Source organism: Balaenoptera ricei, chromosome 6 (genome assembly GCF_028023285.1).
Source record: "Balaenoptera ricei isolate mBalRic1 chromosome 6, mBalRic1.hap2, whole genome shotgun sequence".
Classification (NCBI taxonomy): domain Eukaryota; kingdom Metazoa; phylum Chordata; class Mammalia; order Artiodactyla; family Balaenopteridae; genus Balaenoptera; species Balaenoptera ricei.
The window spans coordinates 24,029,447-24,056,174 of record NC_082644.1 but is presented as its reverse complement, the minus strand read 5'-3'; the positions used below and the strand labels follow the sequence as shown (position 1 = coordinate 24,056,174).

The window sequence follows — 26,728 nt, the reverse complement described above, 5'->3', positions numbered from 1 at the left end:
CTGTGCTCCCCTGCTAGAACCTCCAAACAAGCTCTCAAGGTCCATTTGTAGGAGAACATAGGGTAGTCAAGCTTCCAAGACTCCAGACACATCCAAATGAGGCACTGCATGTGGCAGTCTGCTTTTCTTTAAATTAAAAAAAAAAAAAAACTTTTAAGAAAGAAAGCAGACCCTATAAATAATTACTCTGAAGACCGGAACTGTCCAGGCAGATGGAAACATGGTCACCTACAAGTGAGCTATACTAAGAACAACATGTGTGTATCTTGAGTACGCCTTTACGTAAAAAGTTTTATAGCTTGGTAATTGTATAAGATCAGTAGCAGATGCTCAATAAATAACCTGATAATATCATAAAGACAAGAGTGGCTTATCGTAAATTTTTGAAGTAGTCTTGTGAATGAGGTCCTAGAAAGAAAATATTTTCAAGAAAAATGAAAATTCAGTGCATAATAATAATAAAACAAGTAAGATAGAGTATGTTACTCAAGATCAAAAGAAGATTGTATTTAAGACTAAGATAAAAGCAGCTGACCAGTTCATGGGATAAAAGGATGTCAGGAAAGTGTAATTGTGAGAAGTGCTGAACTTCAAAATATTGTAGAAATCTTGGTATTGAACTGGATGGAACAGGGCCTTTACCCTTCCTCTCTTTTCAGGCGATGCTAACCTGCCCTCCCCTGATGCCCTCGTGCTGGGCAGCCTGCTGGACGACCAGCACTGGCATTCTGTCCTCATTGAGCTCCTCGATACAGATGTCAACTTCACCGTGGACACGCACACTCATCATTTTCGGGCAAAGGGAGAGTCCAGCTATGTGGATCTTGATTATAAGGTGTGAAAATGACTTTAAGTATTACAGATTTTATCATTTAAATGCGAAGTAACCTTCTAGAGAAAATACTACTACATAGAGAAATTTCCTTTCCTAGTAATTCAGAATTCTGGTAAAATATTCCCTATGGGTGATAATTGCACAGTGGGAGATGCATGCTTGAGCTATTGAGACATTTTATCCCTTACAGATGTTAGTCTTCACATGAGAGTAAATAGTCATTAAGTTTAGGAAATCTATACCTGAAGAGCTACCAATAAAACAAGGAACGTTTTTAAATGCAATTGTTTGCACAGTTCTTCTGTATTCCATCTGGTGTTTGGCTGTGAATATTACCTTGGAGATTTCTGTGTTTTAGGGCAATCCTAAACAGGAATAGCTACCTAGGATAACTTGGAGAAGTAATCACCGTATATTCCAACCTGATTTTTTAAGTAACAAGAAAACCAAATGCACACAACTCAGAATACTGTTTCTTGGGATTTTTAAAGGCCTAACAATATTTGCAGCATGTTGCCTATGTGTGTCTAACCTACACTGAAATGCAGCATTTGTTCGGCCAGTTCTGCTCAGTGCATCTCTCAGCAAGCCAGATTTCAACATTCATTTGGTATGAGTGTCCTCAGCAGCAAAGACCAGCTGGAGATTCTGGTCTTGAATGATATTATCAATGGCTTTATTATTCTAACCTATCAGAGTTATGGCAAAGACCAGGATCCTACAGGCTGGTTTATAAAGTAGAATATCATCACAGTAGGCTGCATTGTCACACAAATCAAGATTTACCATGGACATAAGGATGCAGCATTCTTCATCAACAAAAATGACAGAGCCATATGAGCAGCAAATTGTAAGAAGGATATTTAACTTATTTATCTAAATGTAATAAATAAAACATTGGAAAATCTGCATATGAAGCTTCATTTGAAATTAACATGATAATGTAAAATAATGCCAAATAGATTTGAGACAATTGTCACTATACCTGCTAATCATACATGTTTAGGCAGATACTCAGAAAATCATTAAACAATATTATTTATGTCATTTTTTTCTTTCTAAGATCAGCTTCGGAGGTATTCCTCGACATAGAAAATCAGTGGCGTTCCCACATAAAAACTTTCATGGCTGCTTTGAAAATCTCCGTTATAATGGGGTGGATATCACTGATTTGTCCAAGAAACACAAACCACAGGTCCTCATCGTGGTAAGAAAGTCTATATGCAAGTTCAAGAGAAAAGGGAGGTGTAAGTTTTTTGATTGATTCAGCTTTAAAATATACCTCTTCTGAAGGCAGGGAAGGTACAAATCATATGTACAAGTATCCTTGGGGGATTGGTTCCAGGACCCCCCTATTGGAGCAATCCAAGAATGCTCAAGTCCCTTGTATAAAATAGCACAGCATTTGCATATAACCTAGGCACATCCTCCCACATACTTTAAATTGACTCTAGATTACTTACAGTAACTAATACAATGTAAATGGTTGTAATACAATGCAAATGATATGTGAATAGTTGCTGGTGCAGGGCAAACTCAAGTTTTGCCTTTTGGACCTTTCTGGAATATTTTCTCTAAATATTTTCCTGGTTGGTTGAATACGAGGATGCAGAACCCGGCATAAAGAGAGCCTACTGTACTTTTTCGTTCATGTTTGGTTTAATTTTTATATAGGTATGGAAACAGATGAATACTTTCACAAAGATGTTAAAGTACAATCATATAAAGCTTTTTAATGCAGTGTCTTTTTTTTTTTTTTTTTTTTTTTTATTTTTGGCTGTGTTGGGTCTTCGTTGCTGGGCGCGGGCTTTCTCTAGTTGCGGCAAGCGGGGGCTGCTCTCCGTTGCGGTGCACGGGCTTCTCATTGCGGTGGCTTCTCTTGTTGCGGAGCACGGGCCCTAGGCACGCGGGCTTCAGTAGTTGTGGCTCACGGGCTCTAGAGCGCAAGCTCAGTAGTTGTGGTCCACAGGCTTAGTTGCTCCACAGCATGTGGGATCCTCCCGGACCAGGGCTTGAACCCGTGTCCCCTGCATTGGCAGGCGGATTCTTAACCACTGCTCCACCAAGGAAGCCCATGTCTTTTTTTTTTTAATTAATTAATTTATGTATTTACTTTTGGCTGCATTGGGTCTTTGTTGCTACATGCAGACTTTCTCTAGTTGCCGAGAGCGGGGGCTACTCTTCATTGCGGTGCATGGGCTTCTCATTGCAGTGGCTTCTCTTGTTGCGGAGCACATGGGCTTCAGTAGTTGTGGCACGTGAGCTCAGTAGTTGTGGCTTTCGGGCTCTAGAGCGCAGGCTCAGTAGTTGTGGCGCACGGGCTTAGTTGCTCCACGGCATGTGGGATCTTCCCGGACCAGGGATCAAACCCGTGTCCCCTGCATTGGCAGGCGGATTCTTAACCACTGCACCACCAGGGAAGTCCATGTCTTTCTCTTTGATTGGTTTCCTCTTCCTTCTTTCTCCCTTCTTTCCACATGGCTAGTCCCTCCATCAAGCTGAGATGTTACTAAGCTAGCATTTGTCCTTCCTTCTTTGGTCCATAATATTATACTGATCTATAAAGGAATCCTCTATAGATAGGTAGACTCATACTCACACATGTATTTATGAATTTATATGCCTCCGCATTTGGCATTGTTTAAAAAAAATCATTTTATATAAGCTTTTCTCCATCTTGATTTTCTGATTCAACTATACCTTGTAGGAATTCTTAGTTCCACGTTAGAATTTCTACGTCACTTTCCATTATGAAAGTGTACCATTATTTAGTCATTTCCTACCCAAGGCATCTGCTTTATCTCTACTTTTTCACAACTATAAGCTCACAATTGCACATGTGTTTTCAGATACTGGGGGCTTTCATTTTGATGGGACAAAGTTCCAAAAGTAGAATTTCTTGGTTGAAAGTTTGAAACAGTTTTAAATTTTAATAAATGTTTGGATTGCCTTCCAAAAAGCTATAACATGACACTCCCCACCAGCAACGTATGATAGAGCCCTTCCATTACATCTCAGGCAGCCACATGTTCCACATCTGTTAGACTCTTGCCAGCTCAAGGAACATGAACTAATATCTCATTGTTACTTCATGTTTATGTGACTACTGGTGAATTAAATAATCTTTTCACTTGTTTCTTGTCCATTTGGATTTGCTTTTCTGATCATTGTTCACTCTTACTCTTTTCCCTATTTTTTATTTTATTTTTTTAACTTTTTGTTAATTTATAAAAGAGTTTTATATTTGATAGATAGTCCTTTGTCATTCATAGTCCATATATTTTTTCAGATTTATCAATTTTATATTAAACATTATATGATATGTTAAGTATATAAATATTTTTCTTTGTATGTGGTCAGTAGGTCTGTGTATTTCTTTATAGCTTTGGAATGTCTCTAAAATCCTATAACCTATACATGGTCTCATGGATTTTCTTGTAAGAATTTTTAATTGGTTTTATTTATCTATTTATTTTTAATTTTTTAAAAATTAAGTCTTTGTCTGATATTTATTCTTTATGTGATATATGATAAAGTTTAATTTTTATATGCTGCCTTATTGATATCCATTTGTTCCTACACTATTTAGTAACTAACCCAAACTTTAGCCCACATAGTTGAATTTCATTACATACTTACTTTACATATATTCTCAGATCTTTTTGTGGGTCCCTTATTCTGTTCCACTGCTATGTCTATTCCTGTAGTAATAACACAGTGACTTGATTACAGTGACTTCATAGTATGCTTTGCTATCTGGTAAGTTAAGTTCTGCCTCACTGTTTTTCTTTGCATTGTATTTTTTGGAGAGAAAGGGCAATGTTTGGGCATTTATTCTTCTATCTGAAATTTATGAAATTTTTTTTAATCGCAGGGAAAATTTTTGTAGAGAGCTTAGTTGGAGTTACATTAAGTCCTTCCCATCCAGACACTATAATTAAAAATAGTTTGTTCTTGGAGCAATAGAGGTATCCTAGGGATTAAAAGCGTCTTTAAAAACAGAGTTATATAAAAAATAAAAACAACCTGCTAGGCAGGTCAGATCTTAGGCTGACTGATCACCCTGGGTGACTTGGATTGCGAGAGCTTCGGAGACAAAACCAGCCTGCCTATGGCAGGACCAGCCTGGCCATATCCTTTTCTTCAGATGCACAAAAGCGCATCTCCTACCTAGAGTAAGATGTATCTGTTACCTGAGTGACACACTTATAATCTCATTTACATAACCAAGGCAAGTACAAGAAAGTTCCTGGTGTAAGTTATGCTTGGTGCTAGCCTTCACATTGGATAAAGACATCTATCACCTCAAGGGAAGAAAACTGTCTCTTCTACTCTTGTATCCCACACCCAGCATTAGGCCTGGGAGAGATGTGGCTTGGGATTCCTTTGCAAATGCTGAGAAATGGAGAAGATGGACAATTTCTAAGAGACTCAGAAATAGGTTTGCCCAGCTGAACAGTGCTTAGAGGGACCTATAAGGTAAATCTAGATTTAAGTTTCATGGGGAAGCCTAATTTTTAAAGGCCTAGATTGCTGGATCATTGATAAGAAATTCTGTAAATTTTGGAAAATCTGTTGTCAATGAAATGGAAACATCCCTCCTGTGCCTTCCTAAAGCCTCTTTCACTGTATTCACAGGGAAATGTGTCCTTCTCCTGCTCGCACCCTCAAACTGTCCCCATGACTTTTCTGAGCTCCAGGAGTTACTTGGCTTTGCCAGGCACCCCCGGAGAGGACAAAGTGTCTGCCATCTTCCAATTTCGAACGTGGAACAGAGCAGGGCTGTTGCTGACCAGTCAGTTTCAACACAGGTCAGGAGCTTTCATCCTTGTTCTTAATGATGGAAAACTCAAGCTGAGTCTCTCCCAGCCTGGACCTCCAGTAAGGGGTGTCACAGCAGGTAATAAACGTCTTCTCTGAGATGATGTATAGGTATTTGCCATGACTGTACCTTCTTATATGTAAACCTAAGATTGGTGATCTCTAAAATAAATGAATGACTGAATCCATGAGATATTCATAATCCTACTAGAGGGAACTAGATTCTTTTTTCCTTTGAAATAGGTAACTCTAGGCTGTTGGTGTGTCAGTCAATGTGACAGAAGTTTACCTACATCAAAGCATAATTATCAAAAAGTTTAAAAATAAATGATTATCAACTTATGGTTACCAAAGGGGAAGGAGAGGGAGGGATAAATTAGGAGTTTGGGATTAACAGATATGCACTGCTATATATAAAATGGATAACCAACAAGGACCTACTGTATAGCACAGGGAACTATACTCAATATTTTGTAATAGCCTGTAAGGGAAAAGGATCTGAAAATGAATATATGTATTTATATATGGTTGAATCACTTTACTGTACACCTGAAACTAACACAACATTTTAAATCAACTATACTTCAATAAAAAAATAAAATTAAAAAAAAGAAAAAAATTTATTTATAAGTTTGTAGTCAGTAACTAGCAGTAAACTTGAAATACTAGAAGACATTAGGCTAATCCCAAGTAGTCTTGAGAAAATAGATTTCTTTGAACTGCCTTTTAAACCTATATACACATTGATTTTCAAAATAATGTAAGTTATTTTTCCCTCTTACATCAGAGCCACTGCTTCCTTTGTACCTACTTGTTTTTGATAAGGCTTCTACTAACTGGGTGAATGTTCTGTAGTTTTCTGAGAAGAACCTGTTTATCTCTAGACTCACTTCTAAGTCATGTTATTTTTGAACTTTGGGGACTGCTTTGCATTTAAAACTGGTAAAATTTAAACCCAAGCAGGACCATGACATGTCATTCCCTGAATGTTGAATGTGAAAGGAATATCTTGCCTGACCTATGGTTATCAGTTTTGGACTGAAAAGCTGGGAATGAAAATTAACTTTTCCCTTCTTTTTATAAATAAAAAATATATGATGGTCAGCATGCAAATGAACTGAGTTGATAGTGTCAACTCAGATTCAGTAAATTGCCTAAATCTTGGTTTGTGTAGATTTATAATTTATATGTAATATGAGCTAAAAGAGATAGCTTTTTAGTGTTGTTTCGCGTGGGTACACACCACCCTTCCTCCCAACACACATATATATTAGTTATTGAATTTTTTGTAAGCTGGCACTGACACATTACATAAATATTTTATTGCACCAATTTTTAAGGTTTTACAGTGTAATGTGCTATTTTTCAGAAGCAAACCAAAGAGAAATTACTCATGATGCTTGCTGCTTGCTTAAGTAGCATTTAAAGGGGACTCTTTTATGCATTTGAAATAGATGAAAAATAAAACAGGCTGCAGTTTATTTCACTTTAAATCTTGTATCAATTACCCAACCCATGTATCAGATTGAAACTTAAATTTCATTCAATGACATTGAAAAGACATCTTTTAGTGTATTTCCAGGTTTTAGATAATTTTTCCCAATAGTTATCTCAAGATAGTTCTGAAGAGATTGAGAAATGTACCAGGAGTGGATAATCTGGTGCATGTGTGTTCATATGGCTGGGCCCAGGTGGGGGAGGGTGGTGGAAATAGAGGAAAAGTGGGAGCAACAGAGGAAGAGGGAGAAAATGAGTGTGTGTGTTCACCGATGGAGTTCCCTTTATGTAAGAAAACACACAGTTCCACCCTTTGCCAAATTGTCTCTACTGCCGTGGTCATTATCTCCTATTATCAGAAGAAATTACGTGACTTAAGCAAGTGAGAGGGGTGTATGAGAGGACTCCCGTCCCACGCATGTTTCTAAGTCTGCCTCTGCTCCTTTGATATGTAGCCCACTTCTTCTCCTGAAGACTCAGTGTCTTCATCTTTAAAATGACACTAATATGAGTTATGGTGAGAATCCAGGGATATAACATATACAAACCCTTAGCACAGCACTGTTTATTAACAACTTCTGGTTATTAGTATTTCAACACTAGTCCCACAACCATGGCATCCCCCCAGATTGAAGCCTTTCGAGGGGCTGGAGGATTGTGATAGAATTAGCATCATCTTCATAGTAGCACAAATCAAAAATACAAAATCTACTCTCTGGTCTCCATCCAACCTTTGACAATAGTGTTGCTTGGGAAACAGGCTGTCCTTTCATCCGAAGTGGGCCGAGTTGAAACCACACTAAAGAAAAACAAAGGATGAGAATTATAATGGATAGATGGAGAAAATGAATCTAAGTGCCTGCATTTTATTTTTAAATTAGAATGACCACTTTTTCTAAGAACAGTCTTGTATTATATAGGCGAATGGCATCTATTACAAATTCAAGGAGATATTCTGAGGACTTTCTGCAAGTTCTCCCATGAAATAACTCTGTATGCTAGATAGGTAGAGAGGGAGAGAGGGAGACAAAGGAGGGGCGGGAAGGGGAGAGAGGGGGAGAGAGAGAAAGAGAGGAAATAGTTCGCAAAATCAAACTAAATACTGGGTTTTAATGACAGATTTTAAGTGGACATAGTTATCATACTGACAGGTGTACTATGTAGCCTTTAAGAGAAACAGCAAATGATAAGACTGGAAGGAACATTTAGAGATTGTTGTTGTTGTTGTTGTTCATTCTCTTTAGATCTAGGATTACAGAACTTCTTTCAAAACTTTATTTCAATTTCATAATATATGTTTTAAGTGTCTAACCTAAATCCTCCATATTCCAGTTCTCGGCTTTTCTCATGATCTTTCATGAACCAGTGTTGAGTCTTTGAAAATGTTTCTGGCTTCACAAATATAAAACAAAAAGCAAGAGTCTAGCATTTGTATTGTGTGTACATGTGCACGTGGTAGAAGTAACTGGTGACTTTAAAACTGTCCCCTCCCTGAAAGTGAGAAAGTGTTGGGAAGTATCATAACTAATATTTCTGAGAAAAACAAAGTTATAGCTGTTTTCACAACAGGATCTTTGACCTGGGTCATGTTAGAAAATTACCCATTCAGGTGGATCTTGAGTCCACGTCAAAGTCATTAATGAGAGATCAAGCAGAAAAAAAAAAAGCTGGTTTGAAGAGCATTTGAGGGACATGGATTCACACGGTCAATTGGACTCTACATACCAAAATATGATATTAAATTAGATAGGATGGGATAACTTTCTACCAGAAATACCACCATATTTTGGGGCGGGGGGGCTAACATCCCCATTGGACTCTAACATAAATTCCCACAGGTTGACTTTTAAACTTATAGAGCTGTAAACAGTCTGTACCTTTATCATTCATAAAATATATTAGTTAAATATATTGGGACATTCCCGAAGATGCTCAGATTAGAGTCATGCCATCTCACTAGCATGCTCACGCATGGCATCAAAAAATCAAGCAGTCATCCCACTGTTGTTTTTCAGTGAGTGAAAGTATTTCTTTATGACCGCCTTCCCTGTTGACCAACATAATTTCTAAAGATTCCAATTATTCCCCGCCCCCCTGCCCCCTTAATTGAAACATGCATCTCTTGGGACTGCTGTGGGAGTTGCAGTGGCTTCCTGTAAGGGGAGGAATCCCTTGCCCTTGGCCAAGTGACTCATTTTGGCCAATGGCACGTGAGCAGAAGGGGCCTGGGCCGCATCTGAGTAGAAGCTGCCAACGCCATAGCAAGATTCTCCCAAGTGCCATTTTCTCTAAGTCGTGAGACAGGGATGGGGGCTGTGCATTAGCCTTGGTCCTGCATGAATAAACACCTGAAACACAGAGGACAGAGATCCAGCTGGCCTAGGGCCAGAGCAAGAAACAAACCCTAGTTGTTACTCATTGAAACTTGGTGGTTGTTTGTGTCCACAAAATAACCTAGTAGAAACTAACACAAATTGTCTGGGTGCGTGTACTGGGACACATACTGCTTATTGATTTATCTGCATGACACAGCATCGGTTTTTCATTCAATAGAAGACCCAGCAGGTAAGTCTGTAGGAGAGTCATGCACAGTTGGTAGCTGGTCAACAATTCAACTAATTGACCATTCTCAACTCCACCACTTGAAGAAAATATAGATATTTCTTCTCACGGATTCAAGAGACAGTGCTGCTTTTAAAGGACTGATAATCTTTTTTTTTTTAATTAATAATGTAATAATAGCTTGATATACTGTATCAAATTTGGAAAAAGAATAGAAAATGTAAAAATGACATAAAATGAAAAACACAATTCCCTCATCCAAAAATGAGGTTAATATTTAAGAATATTTCTTGCCACTCTTTTCCATGTTTATGTAATGCTTGAATATGTACCCACACACATACTTTAATGTAATGCTTTTATAACTTTATATTCTATGAATTTTCATGTTTTTTTAATACTTAAATTATTATTTTTAAAGACTGCCAGTAAATTTTTTTCTAAATAGTCTACCCAGATGATTATAGATAATGACAATATACGAAAGTAAGAAAAAGTTTTTATTTTTATAACTTACATTTTTGGAAAATACCTGTACTTCTCGACGTCTCAAACGAGATGGACTAGGTGAGACTGAAATATGTCCGATGCCATGCAATTGGAAATATTTTATCATTTCATGATTGTTCAGGGTCATTCATGGAAATTGTATTCAATTAAGGCCCTAAGACTTGAAGAAACCAATGCTGCACTTTCCAAGGCAGAATGTTTGGGCGATCCACTCTTGTTTCCTCTTTACCCCTTTCATTCTGATTTCTTTCTTTTCTTTTCTATTTGCACATTTCTGACTAAATTGAGTGGTGAGAAAGTGAAAAACACCCCTGGCAGTGTGCATATAGGCCATAATATTCCTAACTGAACATAATAATTTTTGTCATTACATAAACAAGTACCAGACAGGCCAGTCCGTGACTGTGGTGGATAAGATGCAAGGACCCTCTGCAATTACAAAATTTATTCAACAAGCCCCTCTTCCTACTGACATGGGTAGCACTTTCCTCTAGATTAGAGTGACCAGCATACCACATCACCTAATTGCCTACTTAGAGCCCCCTAGCCAAGCCCACATCTACCCTACACCTCTCTCTGTCTCTCTGTGTCTTCCGTGGTGCATTCTCCATTGCCCAGCCAGCCAAATGACCTGGGTGGGCTTCAGGTGAGTTCTTGGTGGTCTGTGGCAGGTGGTCCAAGGTAGGTATCATATTGTTTTCAAGTACTTGCTCTGTTTACAGGCATCTGTAGGGTTTATAGGAATCTCTTTTAACCCATTTTGTTTACTTCCAGGTGCTGGATTGAATGATGGGCAGTGGCATTCCGTGTCCTTATCTGCAAAAGGGAATCACCTGAGTGTGATGGTGGATGGTGAGGCCGCCTCCATGGCTCATTCCCTGCGTGGGCAGATTGATTCAGGCGACACCTATTATTTGGGGGGTAAGTGAAAGGAACTGAGCTACACTGGCAATCAAACCATCTTTATCTTTCTAGCTCCTGCCTTCTAACCCATGTTGTTAAATGAAAATTATTTCCGAAGAATGATTTTTCTCTTTCAGTTGTAGTCATTGGGAATGCTGAGTGGGCAAAGATGATAAATTATGGTCTAAAATGCAAGTCTACTAGTTGGCTTTGTTTAAAAGTGCACGTAATAAGATTGGTTTTAAATTCGGCACTTGTTTACAACTATGGCTGCACATTGCAATCACCCGGAAAGCTTCAAAATTCTGATGCCTGGCTGCATCCCCAGAAATCCTGATTTAATTGGTCCCGAGACCTGGACAACAGGTTTCCTGATGCTCTCTGGGTGATTCTATGCGCAGATAATATTGCGGGTCATTGCTCTCTCTCTCACCCTTAATACCTTGCCATAGGGAATTTTCTTAATGCCAAGTGACCCTTGTAACCTTTCCTTCAGATTTTATGTGCCAAGTTTATTGCTGCATGTGGGTGTTCTTCTTCTGTCTGTTGGCTTCTCTTCTGCCTGGAGCCTGGCTACTCACAGTGTGGTCCATGGACCAGCAGCATCAACATTACCTAGAAGCCTCTTAGAAATGCAGATGCACCGTCCCTGACCTCCTGACCAGAATCTGCATTTCACCAAGATCCCCAGGTGGTCTGTTGCACTTTAAATTTAAGAAACATTCTATTCCCACTGCCTGTACAAAGGGCATCATCATATACAACAGAGGAAGAAATTAATTTAATGGCTATTAATATGTCACTCATTGCTTAGTGATGGATTTTACCAAGACCGCACCAGGCCATCTCCCCGGGACTGTAGTGCATGAGTGTTTGCTTGCTTAGTGGACCTTGACTGAGTCCATCCAGGATCTTTTCCACCAGGGAGGGGGAGCTTCTGAAGGTAATAAATCTCCATCCCTGGGGCATTCAAGTGAAAAATCCTGAGCCATTGGAAGCTTAGAACTGTCACCTGTAAGACTTATTTTTTAATCTTGGCTTGAAGTCCTCTCTGACGTTATTGCTGTTTTGCACTTTATACTTGTTTTTTTCTAAAATAAGTTTGGAATCATGGTGGAGATAGCTTGATAGCCCAACAAGAAAGTACAAAATTCTCCCTTAAGAACTGACAACAAGCACATCAACCATGAATCAGGTTGTTTAATCTTTCAAGTCCCCTAAAGCAACCTTTACTGTGAAAGGTGGAATTGTGCCAGCAGCTTTAAAAGATCAGATTGCTTTCTTTCCTTGCCTGTTAAATGTGACGCATTTCTGACCCGGATACTCTTTTAAAACTTTACACTTCTGATGGATTTTGTAGCTCTGGAGAGAAACAGATTCCTTCAAAACTAAATAAAGAATTTATCCAAGAGCTATAATTTAAAAGTTAAAAGATTTTGAAGTACTAAAAGATATAGAAAGAACAATCTGTGCTCTAGTGTTTAATGACACAAAATAAAATACCTTTAACATTTTGTATTGAAAAGTAAAAAAAAAAAGTACTTTTTGAATCATCTTTCATGTTGAACATTCTACATACTCAGAATGTGGAATGCACAGCTACATGAGAGTAGGTACTTGCCATAAATATTTACATACTGATGTGACATGAGTCAGTCGTTACTATGAAATAGATCATATGCACACATTTTAAGAAGACTACTATTGTTTCCTAAAAGAATATATGTGGGTGCATCCCCTCATCTACAGAATTAACCACTACAACACATTTGAATCTTCCCTTGCTCCTCCAGACTTTCATTCCCCTCGTTAAGTATTACCCTGCTTTTATTAAACCAATCTTTGTATTGCTTTTCTTTGTAATCTATCATGTATGTAGGTAACTTTAAACAATAAATTGTCTTGTGTTGCCTTGCTTTTAACTTTATGAATAGGATAATCCTGCATTCATTCTTCTGTGACTTGCATTTTTTTTGTTCTACATTAGTTTTTGAGGTCCAGCGATGTAGATATGAATAGCTAATCAATTTTCATGGCTGTATGCTTTTTGATGCATATTATACCATGTTTTACACATCTATTTCACCATTTTATGTTGATAGACATTTTGATTGTACCCATTTTTTATTATAAAAATGTATAAATATTGGTACAGCTGCTAAGAACCATCTTACCAGTGATTTTTAAATTTTCCTTATGCACAAACTATCTGACTTTCCTAATAAGTACAGTCAATTTAGTGAAACAACAGTCAGTATCATGGTTTTAGTGGCACGCTTCAATGGTTAAGATGAATGAATGCTCAAGAACCCACAGTTGTCACATTGGTTGTGCACATAGACCCAGCCATTGGCTCCACTAATATCTATGAAAGGACCCTGGAGCTCTAGAGAAAATGTGTTGAAAATGTATAAAGAGCCTTTCTTGTGTATTTTCATAAAATTGTGCTGATGTGCAGGCTGTCTTGTTAATATAGTTTCCAAGAAGAAAGTGTCCCTAAGATGAGTGGAATTACAAAGTTTAAACATTCCATGAGACAGTATAATGACTTTTCTTCATTACAACTTTCCTATTTTTCTGATGTAATTCTGTGTTGGCACTGAGTGGCAAAAACAGAACTTGCAGTCACAGCACTTTCTTCCTAACCAATGTATAAATTTAGAGTGACCTCTGTATGCATGGCTCTAAATATCCAGTTGATTCCTACAGAACAGTTTCAGCCACTGAGTCAAACGAACTTAGTCAACTGTACATTTTATATCGACACAGCAACATCTTTTTTTCCTAGAGAAAGAATATATACTATTTAAAAAATTCAAGTAATGCCTTTGCCAAACTAAAACAAACAAAACCAAAACACACTAATTTACTAATGTTAAATAAAAATGTGGATACTATTTTTACTCAAGGAAAACCAGGAGAGGCAGGTCTAGGACTAACAGGCATGGAGTTCTGATTCTCAATAGATTTATTATATTCACAAGTTTTATGCACATGTAGAACCCTTGCTCAGGGCCCCTTTGTCTGCATAATTCATTGGATGTTCCAGCCCTGTTCTGGGTAAAGTAGGACAGGTCAGCTACAGCTTGAGTGGAAGCTCTACCCTGAAAACACCAATGTCTGGGTAATTTATTCAATCCAAAGAGTAGCTTATGTCAGCATCTGTTTACTTATCTTTTTGATTAGTGTCTGTCAGTACAAGAATATGTGTGATGTTGACATGGAAGTGAACTTCATCCAATCCATGCTTTCTAGCAATATTTGGACTAATAAAGCCAGTGTTCCTGGGTCAACTAGGTGAAAGCCAGTTAATGATATCTGATTTTTCACGGAAAACAATACCCCGTGTTCTGAAATACTCCTTGACCAGGTTTCCTTCCCATTACTGGTTTTCCTGATGGATAGTCAACTGCAAGTTTCCAATTATCATTATATGATCAGTCAAATTTCGTTGCAATGCTTCACTGTAAAAGCAGACTAGTACGGCTTGCTGTTAGTTAGGGTGACCGTATAATTTCAGGACACTTTAGCAAATGAAGGAGATGATCTCAGTGATTATTGCAGGACAGAAGCATAAACCAGGGCTCTGTGGCTACCTGGAAGTCTCTATTTTGGCCTGGCAGTCTCAGAGCACAGCTTTCTTACCGTGAGAAGGGTCATCTATATACTAATAGCAGCATTTCTTAAACGTCCCATGAGGGATCTGTGATCTAGATATCTCATTTTCCTTTTCTGCCTTTTCTTAATCTGTGCCTTTTTTGTAATTTGTTTTTGAACAGCAGTTTCACTATAGTATACTGTACACAGATTTTTGGTGCCTGCTATTAAGGGTGGTGGAAAGTTAAGCTCTTAATAAATTCCCTTTTATGGAATCTTTGTACTACTCAATAGCACACTTGAACTGCGGAGTCAGGGAATATTAAGCTATGTTCAAAATCCCCCAAGTGTGCTTCTGTGAAACATCAGCAGGCCAACAAGCCTATGACAAGTCTAATGAAGTCTCATCTGAGGATCCATTCTGGTGCAGTGACATAGTGACAATTTAACTGTCGTCCTCAGAGGTACTTAAACTTCTGAGTCCCTCAGTCATGATGGATATCTTTCATTAATTTAGCAATAACTATTCAATGTCCATTTCACTCTCCATCCCAAATCAGGTCATTGATGAATGGCCCTCTGCCATTTTACCACCAGGGCTTCAGGGCAGCCATCTGTACGGACAAATGAGTGTCTCCTACCCTGAGCTTCTCTTGGGCTCTGATACCCTACTTCCTGACCTTTATGTCATAACTGAGAATTGAGCACTCAGGGCTCAAACTTTCCTTCTTTAAAGTTTCGCTTTCAGAAAGCTTTCCTCGTGACAACTGGATATGGTTTTGTGTTCTCCTAACAGATATAGTTAGATACTACATTGTATTTTGGATGAGTTTGAGGCTGGTGATATGGAGAAAAGGAAGAAAACAGAAAAGGAATAACAGTGATTCCACAAAACTATTTATTGACTTATGTTTCCTATGTTTTATCCTAACATTCTTAGTTACTAAGTGCGGTAAGTACAAGTCACCTATAAGATATAAATATATACCAAGTTTCTCCATTTCCACTAAGATCAGGAACAAGACAAGGTTGCCCACTCTCACCACTATTATTCAACATAGTTTTGGAAGTTTTAGCCACAGCAATCAGAAAAGAAAAAGAAATAAAAGGAATCCAAATCGGAAAAGAAGAAATAAATCTGTAACAGTTTGCAGATGACATGATACTATACATAGAGAATCCTAAAGATGCTACCAGAAAACAACTAGAGCTAAACAGTGAATTTGGTAAAATAGCAGGATACAAAATTAAGGCGCAGAATCTCTTGCATTCCTACACACTAATGATGAAAAATCTGAAAGAGAAATTAAGGAAACACTCCCATTTACCACTGCAACAGAAAGAATAAAATACCTAGGAATAAACCTACCTAAGGAGGTGAAAGACCTGTATGCAGAAAACTATAAAACACTGGTGAAAGAAATTAAAGATGATACAAACAGATGGAGAGATAGATATACCATGTTCTTGGAATGGAAGAATCAATATTGTGAAAATGACTATACTACCCAAAGCAATCTACAGATTCAATGCAATCCATATCAAACTACCAATGGCATTTTTCACAGAACTAGAACAAAAAATTTCACAGTTTGTATGGAAACACAAAAGACCCTGAAGAGCCTAAGCAATCTTGAGAAAGAAAAATGGAGCAGGAGGAATCAGGCTCCCTGACTTCAGACTATACTACAAAGCTACAGTAATCAAGACAGTATGGTACTGGCACAGAAACAGAAATATAGATCAATGGAATAGGATAGAAAGCCCAGAGATAAACCCATGCACATATGGTCACCTTATCTTTGATAAAGGAGGCAAGAATATACAATGAAGAAATGACAGCCTCTTCAGTAAGTGGTGCTGGGAAAACTGGACAGCTACATGTAAAAGAATGAAATTAGAACACTCCCTAACACCATACACAAAAATAAACTCAAAATGGATTAAAGACCTGAATGTAAGGCCAGACACTATAAAACTCTTAGAGGAAAACATAGGCAGAACACTCTATGACATAAATCACAGCAAGATCTTTTTTGACCCACCTCCTAGAGAAATGGAAATAAAAACAAAAATAAACAAATGGGACCTAATGAAACTTCAAAGCTTTTGCACAGCAAAGGAAACCATAAACAAGACGAAAAGACAACCCTCAGAATGGGAGAAAATATTTGCAAATGAATCAACGGACAAAGGATTGATCTCCAAAATGTATAAACAGCTCATGCAGCTCAATAGTAAAAAACAAACAACCCAATCCAAAAATGGGTAGAAAACCTAAATTGACATTTCTCCAAAGAAGATATACAGATTGCCAACAAACATATGAAAGGATGCTCAACATCACTAATCATTAGAGAAATACAAGTCAAAACTACAATGAGGTATCACCTCACACCAGTCAGAATGGCCATCATCAAAAAATCTACGAACAATAAATGCTGGAGAGGGTGTGGAGAAAAGGGTACCCTCTTGCACTGTTGGTGGAAATGTAAATTGATACAGCCACTATGGAGAACAGTATGGAGGTTCCTTAAAAAACTAAAAATAGAGCTACCATATGACCCGGCAATCCCACTACTGGGCATATACCCTGAGAAAACCATAATTCAAAAAGAGTCATGTACCACAATGTTCACTGCAGCTCTATTTACAATAGCCAGGACATGGAAGCAACCTAAGTGTCCATCGACAGGTGAATGGATAAAGATGTGGCACATATATGCAATGGAATATTACTCAGCCATAAAAAGAAAAGAAATTGAGTTATTTATAGTGAGGTGGATGGACCTAGAGTCTGTCATACAGAGTGAAGTAAGTCAGAAAGAGAAAAACAAATGCCGTATGCTAACACATATATATGGAATCTAAAAAAAAAAAAAAAAGGTTCTGATGAACCTAGGAGCTGGACCAGAATAAAGTCGCAGACATAGAGAATGGACTTGAGGACACGGGGAGGGGGAAGGGGAAGCTGGGACGAAGTGAGAGAGTAGCATTGACATATATACACTACCAAATGTAAAGTAGATAGCTAGTGGGAAGCAGCCACATAGCACAGGGAGATCAGCTCGGTGCTTTGTGTCCACCTAGAGGGGTGGGATAGGGAGGGTGGGAGGGAGATGCAAGAGGGAAGAGATATGGGGATATATGTAAATGTATAGCTGATTCACTTTGTTATACAGCAGAAACTAACACACCATTTTAAAGCAATTATACTCCAATAAAAATGTTAAAAAAAAAAGATATATCAAGTTTTTCCAGATACATCCAACCCTTCAGTAATTTTCTTACAAATTAAATGTGTGCATTTTCACATAAGACAAGAAAATGGTAAAGGAAAGCTGTAGAGTTAAACAGTTTTTTATGACATAACATTAAATTTGAAATGTCAAAATCCCATTGAGGTTAATTTATGAGGTTTCATTGTGCCTTTAATGGTTTCAACCTGATGCAGGCCTTGGCTTATTTTGAATTCTATTTGTCAGAAATACAAAACATTAAAGCCTCAGTCACTGAAAGAAAAGTAAAGATAAACTGTGTGTATTTTACGAAAATTCTTAGGTAGAAAGCTAGTATCTATTATGCAGGAACAAGAAGAGGCTCTATCTTTAGTTTTTGTTCTTTGAAAGTACACCAGTGATTTCAAGACAGAAGTACAAAGAGAGATGAATGAAAAACACATAAGTACAATGAGCAAAATCTTTACTTTATAAAATTACTTATTCCATTCGATTTAAAAAATAAGAATCTGATAAAATAACCTCAAACCCCAGGCTGTAAATATTAACATAAGTATTCCTGAATATTTAAATGATTGGAAAATACAAAGCAAAAAGACAAATAATTATGACATTGTATCTAAAAAGTTAAAACAGTTCTGGAAATGATATAAATGAAACATAATTTTATAAAGCAAAGCATAAATAAAATAGGTAAATTTCATGTGAAACAAAATTTACTTGACAATTTTTGGGAATTAAAACAATGTTAATTATTAAAAATGTTGTGCTTCTTTCATATTTGCACATGAAAATGAAGTATTCAGTCCAGTAAATGCTTTGACCTTTTGTCCTATGTAGGGCTGTTGGTGTGTTCCCTAGGAAGCTGCCTCTTCATGGGAGATTTGCGTGTGGGTGGTTGAGCGGGGGTAATTCTTGGGAACAACACCTGGAAGGTTGAAAGAGCAGCTGGGATGGGCAGAGAGACAAGTTGAACTGCAGTGCAGTTGCAACAGAAGTCTCTGAATACCCCAAGGGGGAGTCTGAAGCAGGGATGCCCTTCAGGGAGGTCCCAGTTGAGAAAATGAGTCTCTGCCACTGCATTGCATCACTCCATTGTATTCTTGGGCACCGTTGTCCCTGGGGAGGGGCACAGCCTTATGAGAGTCAGCTCCCTTCAGCCTGGCAGATCCTGGGGAGAACCTCAGTCTTGAATAGGGGGGAATAATGGAATCTGGTTTCTGTACAGCAGATTTCCCTAAATTGTTGCCTTTTACAGAAACGTTTCACAATGACAACATTCTCTTACCCTAACTTTCTTTTTTTTTTTTTTTCTTTATAAATTGTTTTCTTTAATCCAAAAAGGAGTGGGAAATGGGGGGGGGGTTCATTTAATTATTTAATTTTTTGAGGATCACCTAAGCCCCTCCACCACTTTCTATTATGAAAAGTTTCAAGCACACAGAAAAGTGGAAAGCAAAGTACAATGAACACCCATGCGCATACCACTGAGTTTCAATAATTAACATTTTGCTATATTTGCATTTTCCCCTGAACCACTGAATATAAGCTACATACATCATGACACTACACTTTGAGATATTTCAACATACATCTCCTAAAATATGGATATTCTCCTACATAGTATCATTTTTGCTCTTAACAAACTTGACAGTAGTTTCCCAAAATAATCTAATACCAAATCTATAATCATCCCAATTGTCCCCAAGATGTTTTTATGGTTTTAAACATTTGAATCAAGATCCAATCAAGCTTCATGCAACGCAAACAGCTATGTCTTTTTAGTTTATTTTAATCTAGAAAAGTCTCCCATTCCACCTCTTCCCTCTGATACTGACTTTGAAAAGCCTGAGCCAGGTGTGTTGTAAAGTGTCCCATATTATGCTCTTACCCTAACTTTCCCCTTCCTCTCTTACATTGCCAATCTTGCTGTAGGCAAATTTAAGAACCTGTGATTCCTTTAGGGGACAACTAAGTGGAGGGTAGGAGGGCGCTCAAAACCCTGCTGGCCCCCCATGTGGAGAAGGTGGTTCTAGACCCCATCTTGCTTTGATTTTGATTTCAAAGCCATGTGCTTGCTCATAATCATTATAAGAGCATTGTCTCTTGGGAAACCTAGGAGGATAAAACAAAACCACTCTATGAGAATTGTGGTGGGTGAGTTACAGCAAACCAATTAATGGCTGTAGCAGAACTTGTAAAATTTAACTCTTATTATTGAAATTCATCAAAACTCATTTCTTTTTTTTTCATAGAATATTCTGTGTTGCTTATTTTTCTCCATTATTTGCAATGCCATATCATTATGAGATATTGTTAATTTGTCTACGTGTTAATGTTGAAAGATATTTGACTAAAGTGCCTAATTAAAAAAAGAAAAGTAAATATAAATTGCTATTAGATTTCTTAGACCAGTTATTATCAAAAGTGTTTTAAAATATGCCTGTGCATGCACACACATGCACATACAGAGTGGATATTTAACAGTTTTTAGATGAATGGAGGGTGTCCAGGTCAATTCTCAATTTAAAAGTATTTTTCAAGCATTTTAAATTTAGCAAGTCCTATTATGCCTGTAACTTTTTTTCTGATTCTACTATCACATGCCCTTAGTTCATCTAATTTAACATCATGCTAAAAGGAGTGATTTCTTGAGTATGCTTTCAAAAAAGAAATCAAACTGCTTAAATTAAATGTACAGTAATTCTATTTGTCAGATTTCACATCTTCCCTTCCTTTCATCTCTCCATAAGCCTGGCTTTAGTTATTATTTTTACACGTTACCAATACCAACAAATTTTGTTCTTGTCAGCTCTCCACCATCCTATTCATGGGTAATGTGACCTTCCCAAATGGTGTAGGAAGTCTAATCTTCAGGTGTCTGCAAACAGGGGGAGGTAGCAATTTTTGCATATGAGAAATACCGTACAATATTTTTTCATAACTAGTTATTTTCTCCTGTGTGTGTCTCCATGTTCATTCAGGCTGTCCCGACAACAGCTCTGACCCTGGATGTGCAAGTCCCCTGGATGGATTTCAGGGCTGCCTGAGGCTCATCTCCATTGGTGACAAAGCGGTGGATCCCATCTCCATACAGCAGGGGGCGCTGGGGAGTTACCGTGACCTCCAGATAGACACCTGTGGCCTCACAGACAGGTAGGCAATCTCATGTCAGCATGCCTGTTTTCAATTTTTTGATAGTAGATTACAAACAAATGAACCGCTGGAAAAGAGCATATTCTTGCCCCTTCTCTATTACTGATATCCATTTCATAGGGGAAAATTATATTTACGTTGAAACAAAAATGACAAACTTTAAATAATTGCTTCTTTCCAATGATATTTTCTTAGAAGACACACTCTCATGAATTTTCCTTGTGTATGCCTCCAAGCTCCTTAATTCACACAGAATACTATTGATGCTGTTATAATTATTGATTAGTATATACTTTAAAAAATTCGAACATTGCACAAAACAGATTAGAATATTCTAAAGAGATCATTGAGGACCCGGAAATAAAAATTCTATGTGGTCAGCTGCATTCACCTTACACTCCCTATTCTACAGGAAAAGTGAAAAGTAACTCTTCCTTTGAGAAAGGTTGAAGCTTTGGGGATTTCTAGTGATGTTGTAAACACAGTAAAGAATGGAGAGAATTCAGTTACCACATACTGAGCATGGTACCACTTCACTGAAGAAGACAAGAAAGGCAAAGCTTTAAAACAATAGCATATTAAAATTGCTAAGCATTGCAACTTTACTGCAGTTATTTGTTAGTCATGTCTGACTTTTAAGTAATTTTGGCTAAAAGGGATGGCTTAACCATCACACATTCAAGTTTTTTTCTGTGACTGGTATGTCTGACTTCTCTGCAGTAGGAGTGCATTAAGTTCGTGTTGAATAAATATACACACTCTAGACATCCTCACACATCCATACACGGGCACCTTTCCAAAGTTCACACTGCACAGAGTCCTTTGTGGAGTAAATCTAATCTAAATTTAACACTAATTGAAATTCCCTGTCATGTCCAATTAACTACAAGTTACAGTGCAATCTAGCAGTGTATGAGAAGATCATAAATTCCCAGTATGTAAAATATTGACTCACAAGAATTTGAGTTCTTTAATGCAAATGTCCATGGCCATATGTTCACATTCTATTCATTTGTAGAGGAAAAAAAATGATTTAAAGAATTTAGAAAAAACTCTCTACCCTAATTTTCAGATTATAAAAATTTTTTTTGGCATGGAAAGTATAATATCATCTGCAAGTTATAATTGCAGCCAGCTCTGGCATCCTGAATCTTGGTATTGGGAGAGGGTTAGAGATGCTCTCTTGGAAGTAGAGTACATCCTCTCACCCATGGGAATGGCTTTTAGTGGGTCAGGAGGGTGGGAGGTCACAGCTCACTGCCAGTAGCCTGGTTGTCACTTCGGTCAGGAAGCTCACAGAAAGTTATATTAATGCTTGGAGAATTTCATCACAACACGTGTGTAATCACAATATTTATCTCACATAAAGGTTGCCCGTTTGTGCATAAAGGTCTTTATTTCAAAAACAGAACAAAAAACCAATGTATCTGTGTGTGTGTGTGTGTGACCAAAATAGAAAAATAAAATAAATTTCCACATCACATTTTTAAAAGATTTTCAGGTATCTGTGCCAGTCTATGGAGACATCTGTGGTATTAAGTTACCTTCTATAAAACTGAGGCTCATGGCAACTTTGTAAGTGGTTATAAACATAGCTATTGGCACTTTGGATGGCCTATATAGTCACTACTTGTAATTTTTTATGGTTCAACATCTAAAGACATATCCTTACTCTCCATTCTTCTTAATACTAAAAATATTCATTTTTTCTCAACCCTTTAGTCCGTACCTACTAACTGCATGTCCAATGCACCATGAAATAGATTCACTTAAAAGTGCAGCAAAGCAGACACTCACACCTGGGCTGCCTTCGGGCACTGGGCACTGTACACAGCCATCCACCCAGCCCACCACCCTGCCTGCCCAGAGCAAGTCCTAATGTGCTCAAGTGAATCTGAGATTTATTATTAAAATGCAGCTAGCTTTATAACTTCTATCCATCGGGCACAGGGATTAATAATTCATGATACATAGCAGCGTTCCTCACACTGTAAATGCTGAAAAGATGTTTGAAATCCTAGGGGTACTTAGGAAACTTTTCTGAGCCATATAAGGACTTGTGCATGATGCTCTGTCTTCCTGTGGCTCAGATGACACTTTATAGGGAAGGCAGCGCAGTCCTTTGGGACAAGGCTATGGGGAGGGGAGAGCAGTGAGGAGGGATCCTGTCTTACACCCTTTGGGTTTTGGACATTAGGATTTCATGTCATGTGACTCAGGCTACATAGCTCTTTTCAGGTTCTTTTTGGGCTCAGGTGTTTGCTGTCTAGAGCACCCCCAGCCATGGATGGTGCTGATGGGGTCACTTTTCTCACTTCCACTGCCTTTGGCCCAACATTAATCTTCTAGATGCTAAATGTGACACTGTGCATCATACATCTTGGGGTTCTTTTTAATAGAAAATAACGCATTTAGAAGAAAATTAATTACCACAAACTTTAAGTTCTTATTTATGAAAAAAAAAATCTTATCCCAAAACATTTCTAGGTGAACTATGATATTCTTTATCACAGAGCAGTCATTTTCACTGCGTTAAAAAGTATGGAATCTATTCTAGTATGATTTTAGAGTTCCAACGTGTCAAAATGAAAGGCAAGAAGTTACTTTGTTCAAACGAGGGGTAAAGGGGATGGGCCCTGCTCGGGTCAAGCCACCCTTTCAGTCCAATGGGGTTCTTCGGTAACATGATCTGAAATGCCACCACTCCTAATAGTCTGTGACTTTGCTATAGACTGTCCTGTTCTTTGACTGTTGTAGTAATTTGCTGACTGTCAAGGTATGGATGCCCCATCGTAAACCTCTCCAGAAAGATAAATAAGTCGGGCACCATTTATTCCACACGTGAATCCCAACTGGCCCAAGCTGATTTTGAAATTCACAGTCTTAAGGTTGACAAACTGTTCTGAAATTTGTCAGAAATTAAAAATAAGCAGATCCAGGAAAAATTTCAAAAAATCTATTATGTATCATTTTATTTCTTTTTAAAGTAAAAGTGAGTTTGCCTATTTCCAGTTCTTACAGTTGAAATTTTTCCATATTTTTCCAAAGAAAACCAAAATAGTTCTTTGGTTAGATCTACTGGAATTTCAGTGTCTGGGAGTGTAATTTGTGCAGTATTAGAGGAGAAAAAAATATCATACAATAGCCCGATGCTCCCTTTCATCTTTTGTTTTTCCTACTTTCCTTTTAACGATGTTTGTTTTACCTTTTCTGATTTGCAGATAAGTGGCTGTTGGGGAGCCGACTGGGATGAAACGGGTGTACGTTGCTCTCTGGGTTCATTCTGTACTGTTTTCTAAGCAGAGATCCTATCATTGGTGTGAATCTCTCTTTTTCTTAATACACTTTGTGGTAGTTTGTTATGGCAATAATAGAAAAATAATATAACATTTATATAAACTTATGTATAAATTTATAAATCTATACACACACATATTTTCTTTCTCTAAGGTGAGATTTTGTATACATTTTAGTTTTATATACTTGCCTGTATTAAGTCCCTCACAATGAACATTTTTTAATTAATACACTTTATTTTTTTTTAAAATATTTTGGGAACTGGTGGGTTTTTAAATTTTTTTTTAAGTATTTGTTTATTTATTTATTTATGGCTGTGTTGGGTCTTCGTTTCTGTGCGAGGGCTTTCTCTAGTTGCGGCGAGCGGGGGCTACTCTTCATCGCGGTGCGCGGACCTCTCACTGTTGCGGCCTCTCTTGTTGCGGAGCGCAAGCTCCAGACGCGCAGCCTCAGTAATTGTGGCTCACGGGCCCAGCTGCTCCACGGCACGTGGGATCTTCCCAGACCAGGGCTCGAACCCGTGTCCCCTGCATTGGCAGGCAGATTCTCAACCACTGCGCCACCAGGAAAGCCCAATACACTTTATTTTTTAGAGCAGTTTTAGGTTTGCAGAAAGTATAGAGAGTTCCCCTTTATCTCCTCTCTTCCCAGTTTCCTCTCACACAGTTTCTGTATTATTAACATCTTGCATCAGTGTTGTACATTTATTACAATTGATGAACTGATATTGATACATTCTTATTAACCAAAGTCCATAGTTTACAAGTTCACTCTTTGTGTTAAACAGTTCTATGGGGTTTTACAAATGCATAATGTTATGTCTTCACCATTACAGTATCGTACAGAATAGTTTCACAGTCCTAAAAATCTCCCATGCTTCACCTACTCAATCCCTCTCCCTTCCCCCAACCCCTGGCCTGGAAATCACTGATCTTTTTACTCTCTTCATAGTTTTGCCATTTCCAGGATGTCATATAGTTGGAATCGTGCTCTACGTAGCCTTTCATTTTGTAATATGCACTTAAGGTTCTTCCATGTCCTTTGTGGCTCATTTGTTTTTAGTGCTAAATAATATTCTGTACCACAAGTTCGTCCATTCACCTACTGAAGGACATCTTGGTTACTTCCAGGTTTTGGCAATTAACAAAGCTGCTGTAAACATTTACGTGCAGATTTTTGTGTGGAAGTAAGTTTTCAACTCATCGGAGTAAATACCAAGGAGTACAATTGCTGGATCATTTAGTAAGAAGATGTTTAGTTTTGTGAGATACTGCCAAACTGTCTTCCATTTTGCATTCCCACCAACAATCAATGAGAGTTTCTGTTGTTCCTCATCCCTGCCAATATTTGGTGTTGTCAGTGTTTTGGATGTTTGCTATCCTAATAGGTCTATAGTGTTATCTCATTGCTTTAATTTGCATGTCTCTACTGACATATGATGCTGGGAAGCTTTTTATATTTTTATTTGCAATCTTGATACCTTCTTTGGCCAGGTGTCTGTTCAGATCTTTTGCCCTGGGTTTTAATTGGTTATGTCCTTATTGTTGAATTTAAGAGTTCTTCCTATATTTTAGATACCAATCCTTTGTTAGATACGTGTTTTGCAAAAGTTACCCTTTAGTCTATAGCTAATCTTTTCATTCTCTTAGTGTCATTCATAGAAAAGAAGTTTTTAATTTTACTGAAGTCCAAATTATCATTTTTTTCTTTTGTGGACTGTATCTGAAAAGTCATTGCGAAACCAAGGTCACCTAGATATTCTCCTATGTTATATTCTGAGAGTTTAACTGTTTTGCATTTTACATTTTAAAATTCTAAGATCTAGTTTGAGTTCATTTTTGAGAAAGATGTAAAGTCTGTGTCTTTATTATTATTTTTTGTGCATGTGGAGACCCAGTTATTCCAGCAGTTATTTGTTGAAAAGACTGTCCTTTCCCCAGGGAGTTGCCTTTGCTTCTTTGTTAAAGATGAGTGGATTATTTTTGTGTGAGTCTGTTTCTGGGCTTTCTAGTCTGTGCCATTAATCTATTTGTTCTTTTGCCAGTGCCGCACTGTCTTGATTTCTGTAGCTTTGTAAGTCTTGAAGTTGGGTAGTGTTATTAGTCCTTTGACTTTTTTCTTCTTCAATATTTTGTTGGGTCTTTTGCCTTTTCATATAAACTTTAGGATCAGTTTGTTGATATCCACAAAATTACCTGCAGGGATTTTGACTGAGATTCCCTTGAATCTATAGATCAAATTGGGAATAACTGAAATCTTGCCAATTTTGAGTCTTACTATCCATGAACATGGAATATCTCCACTTATTTAG

At 37.7% G+C, this 26,728-nt stretch overlaps 1 protein-coding gene across 17 annotated transcripts in view; it reads left to right on the top strand.

The window, feature by feature from the left end:
- The window catches only part of LOC132368248 (contactin-associated protein-like 3), a 256,094-nt gene that overhangs the window by 169,185 nt on the left and 60,181 nt on the right, over window positions 1-26,728 (top strand). For 15 of the 17 annotated variants that reach the window (XM_059927028.1, XM_059927026.1, XM_059927030.1 and 12 more), the window contains 5 exons: window positions 660-835; window positions 1,899-2,042; window positions 5,474-5,735; window positions 11,000-11,146; window positions 20,949-21,120. In XM_059927028.1, the coding sequence (XP_059783011.1) occupies window positions 660-835; window positions 1,899-2,042; window positions 5,474-5,735; window positions 11,000-11,146; window positions 20,949-21,120 (901 nt within the window). The remainder of the gene's footprint in view (window positions 1-659; window positions 836-1,898; window positions 2,043-5,473; window positions 5,736-10,999; window positions 11,147-20,948; window positions 21,121-26,728) is intronic. The other 2 variants (XM_059927038.1, XM_059927039.1) reach the window with 1 other exon arrangement.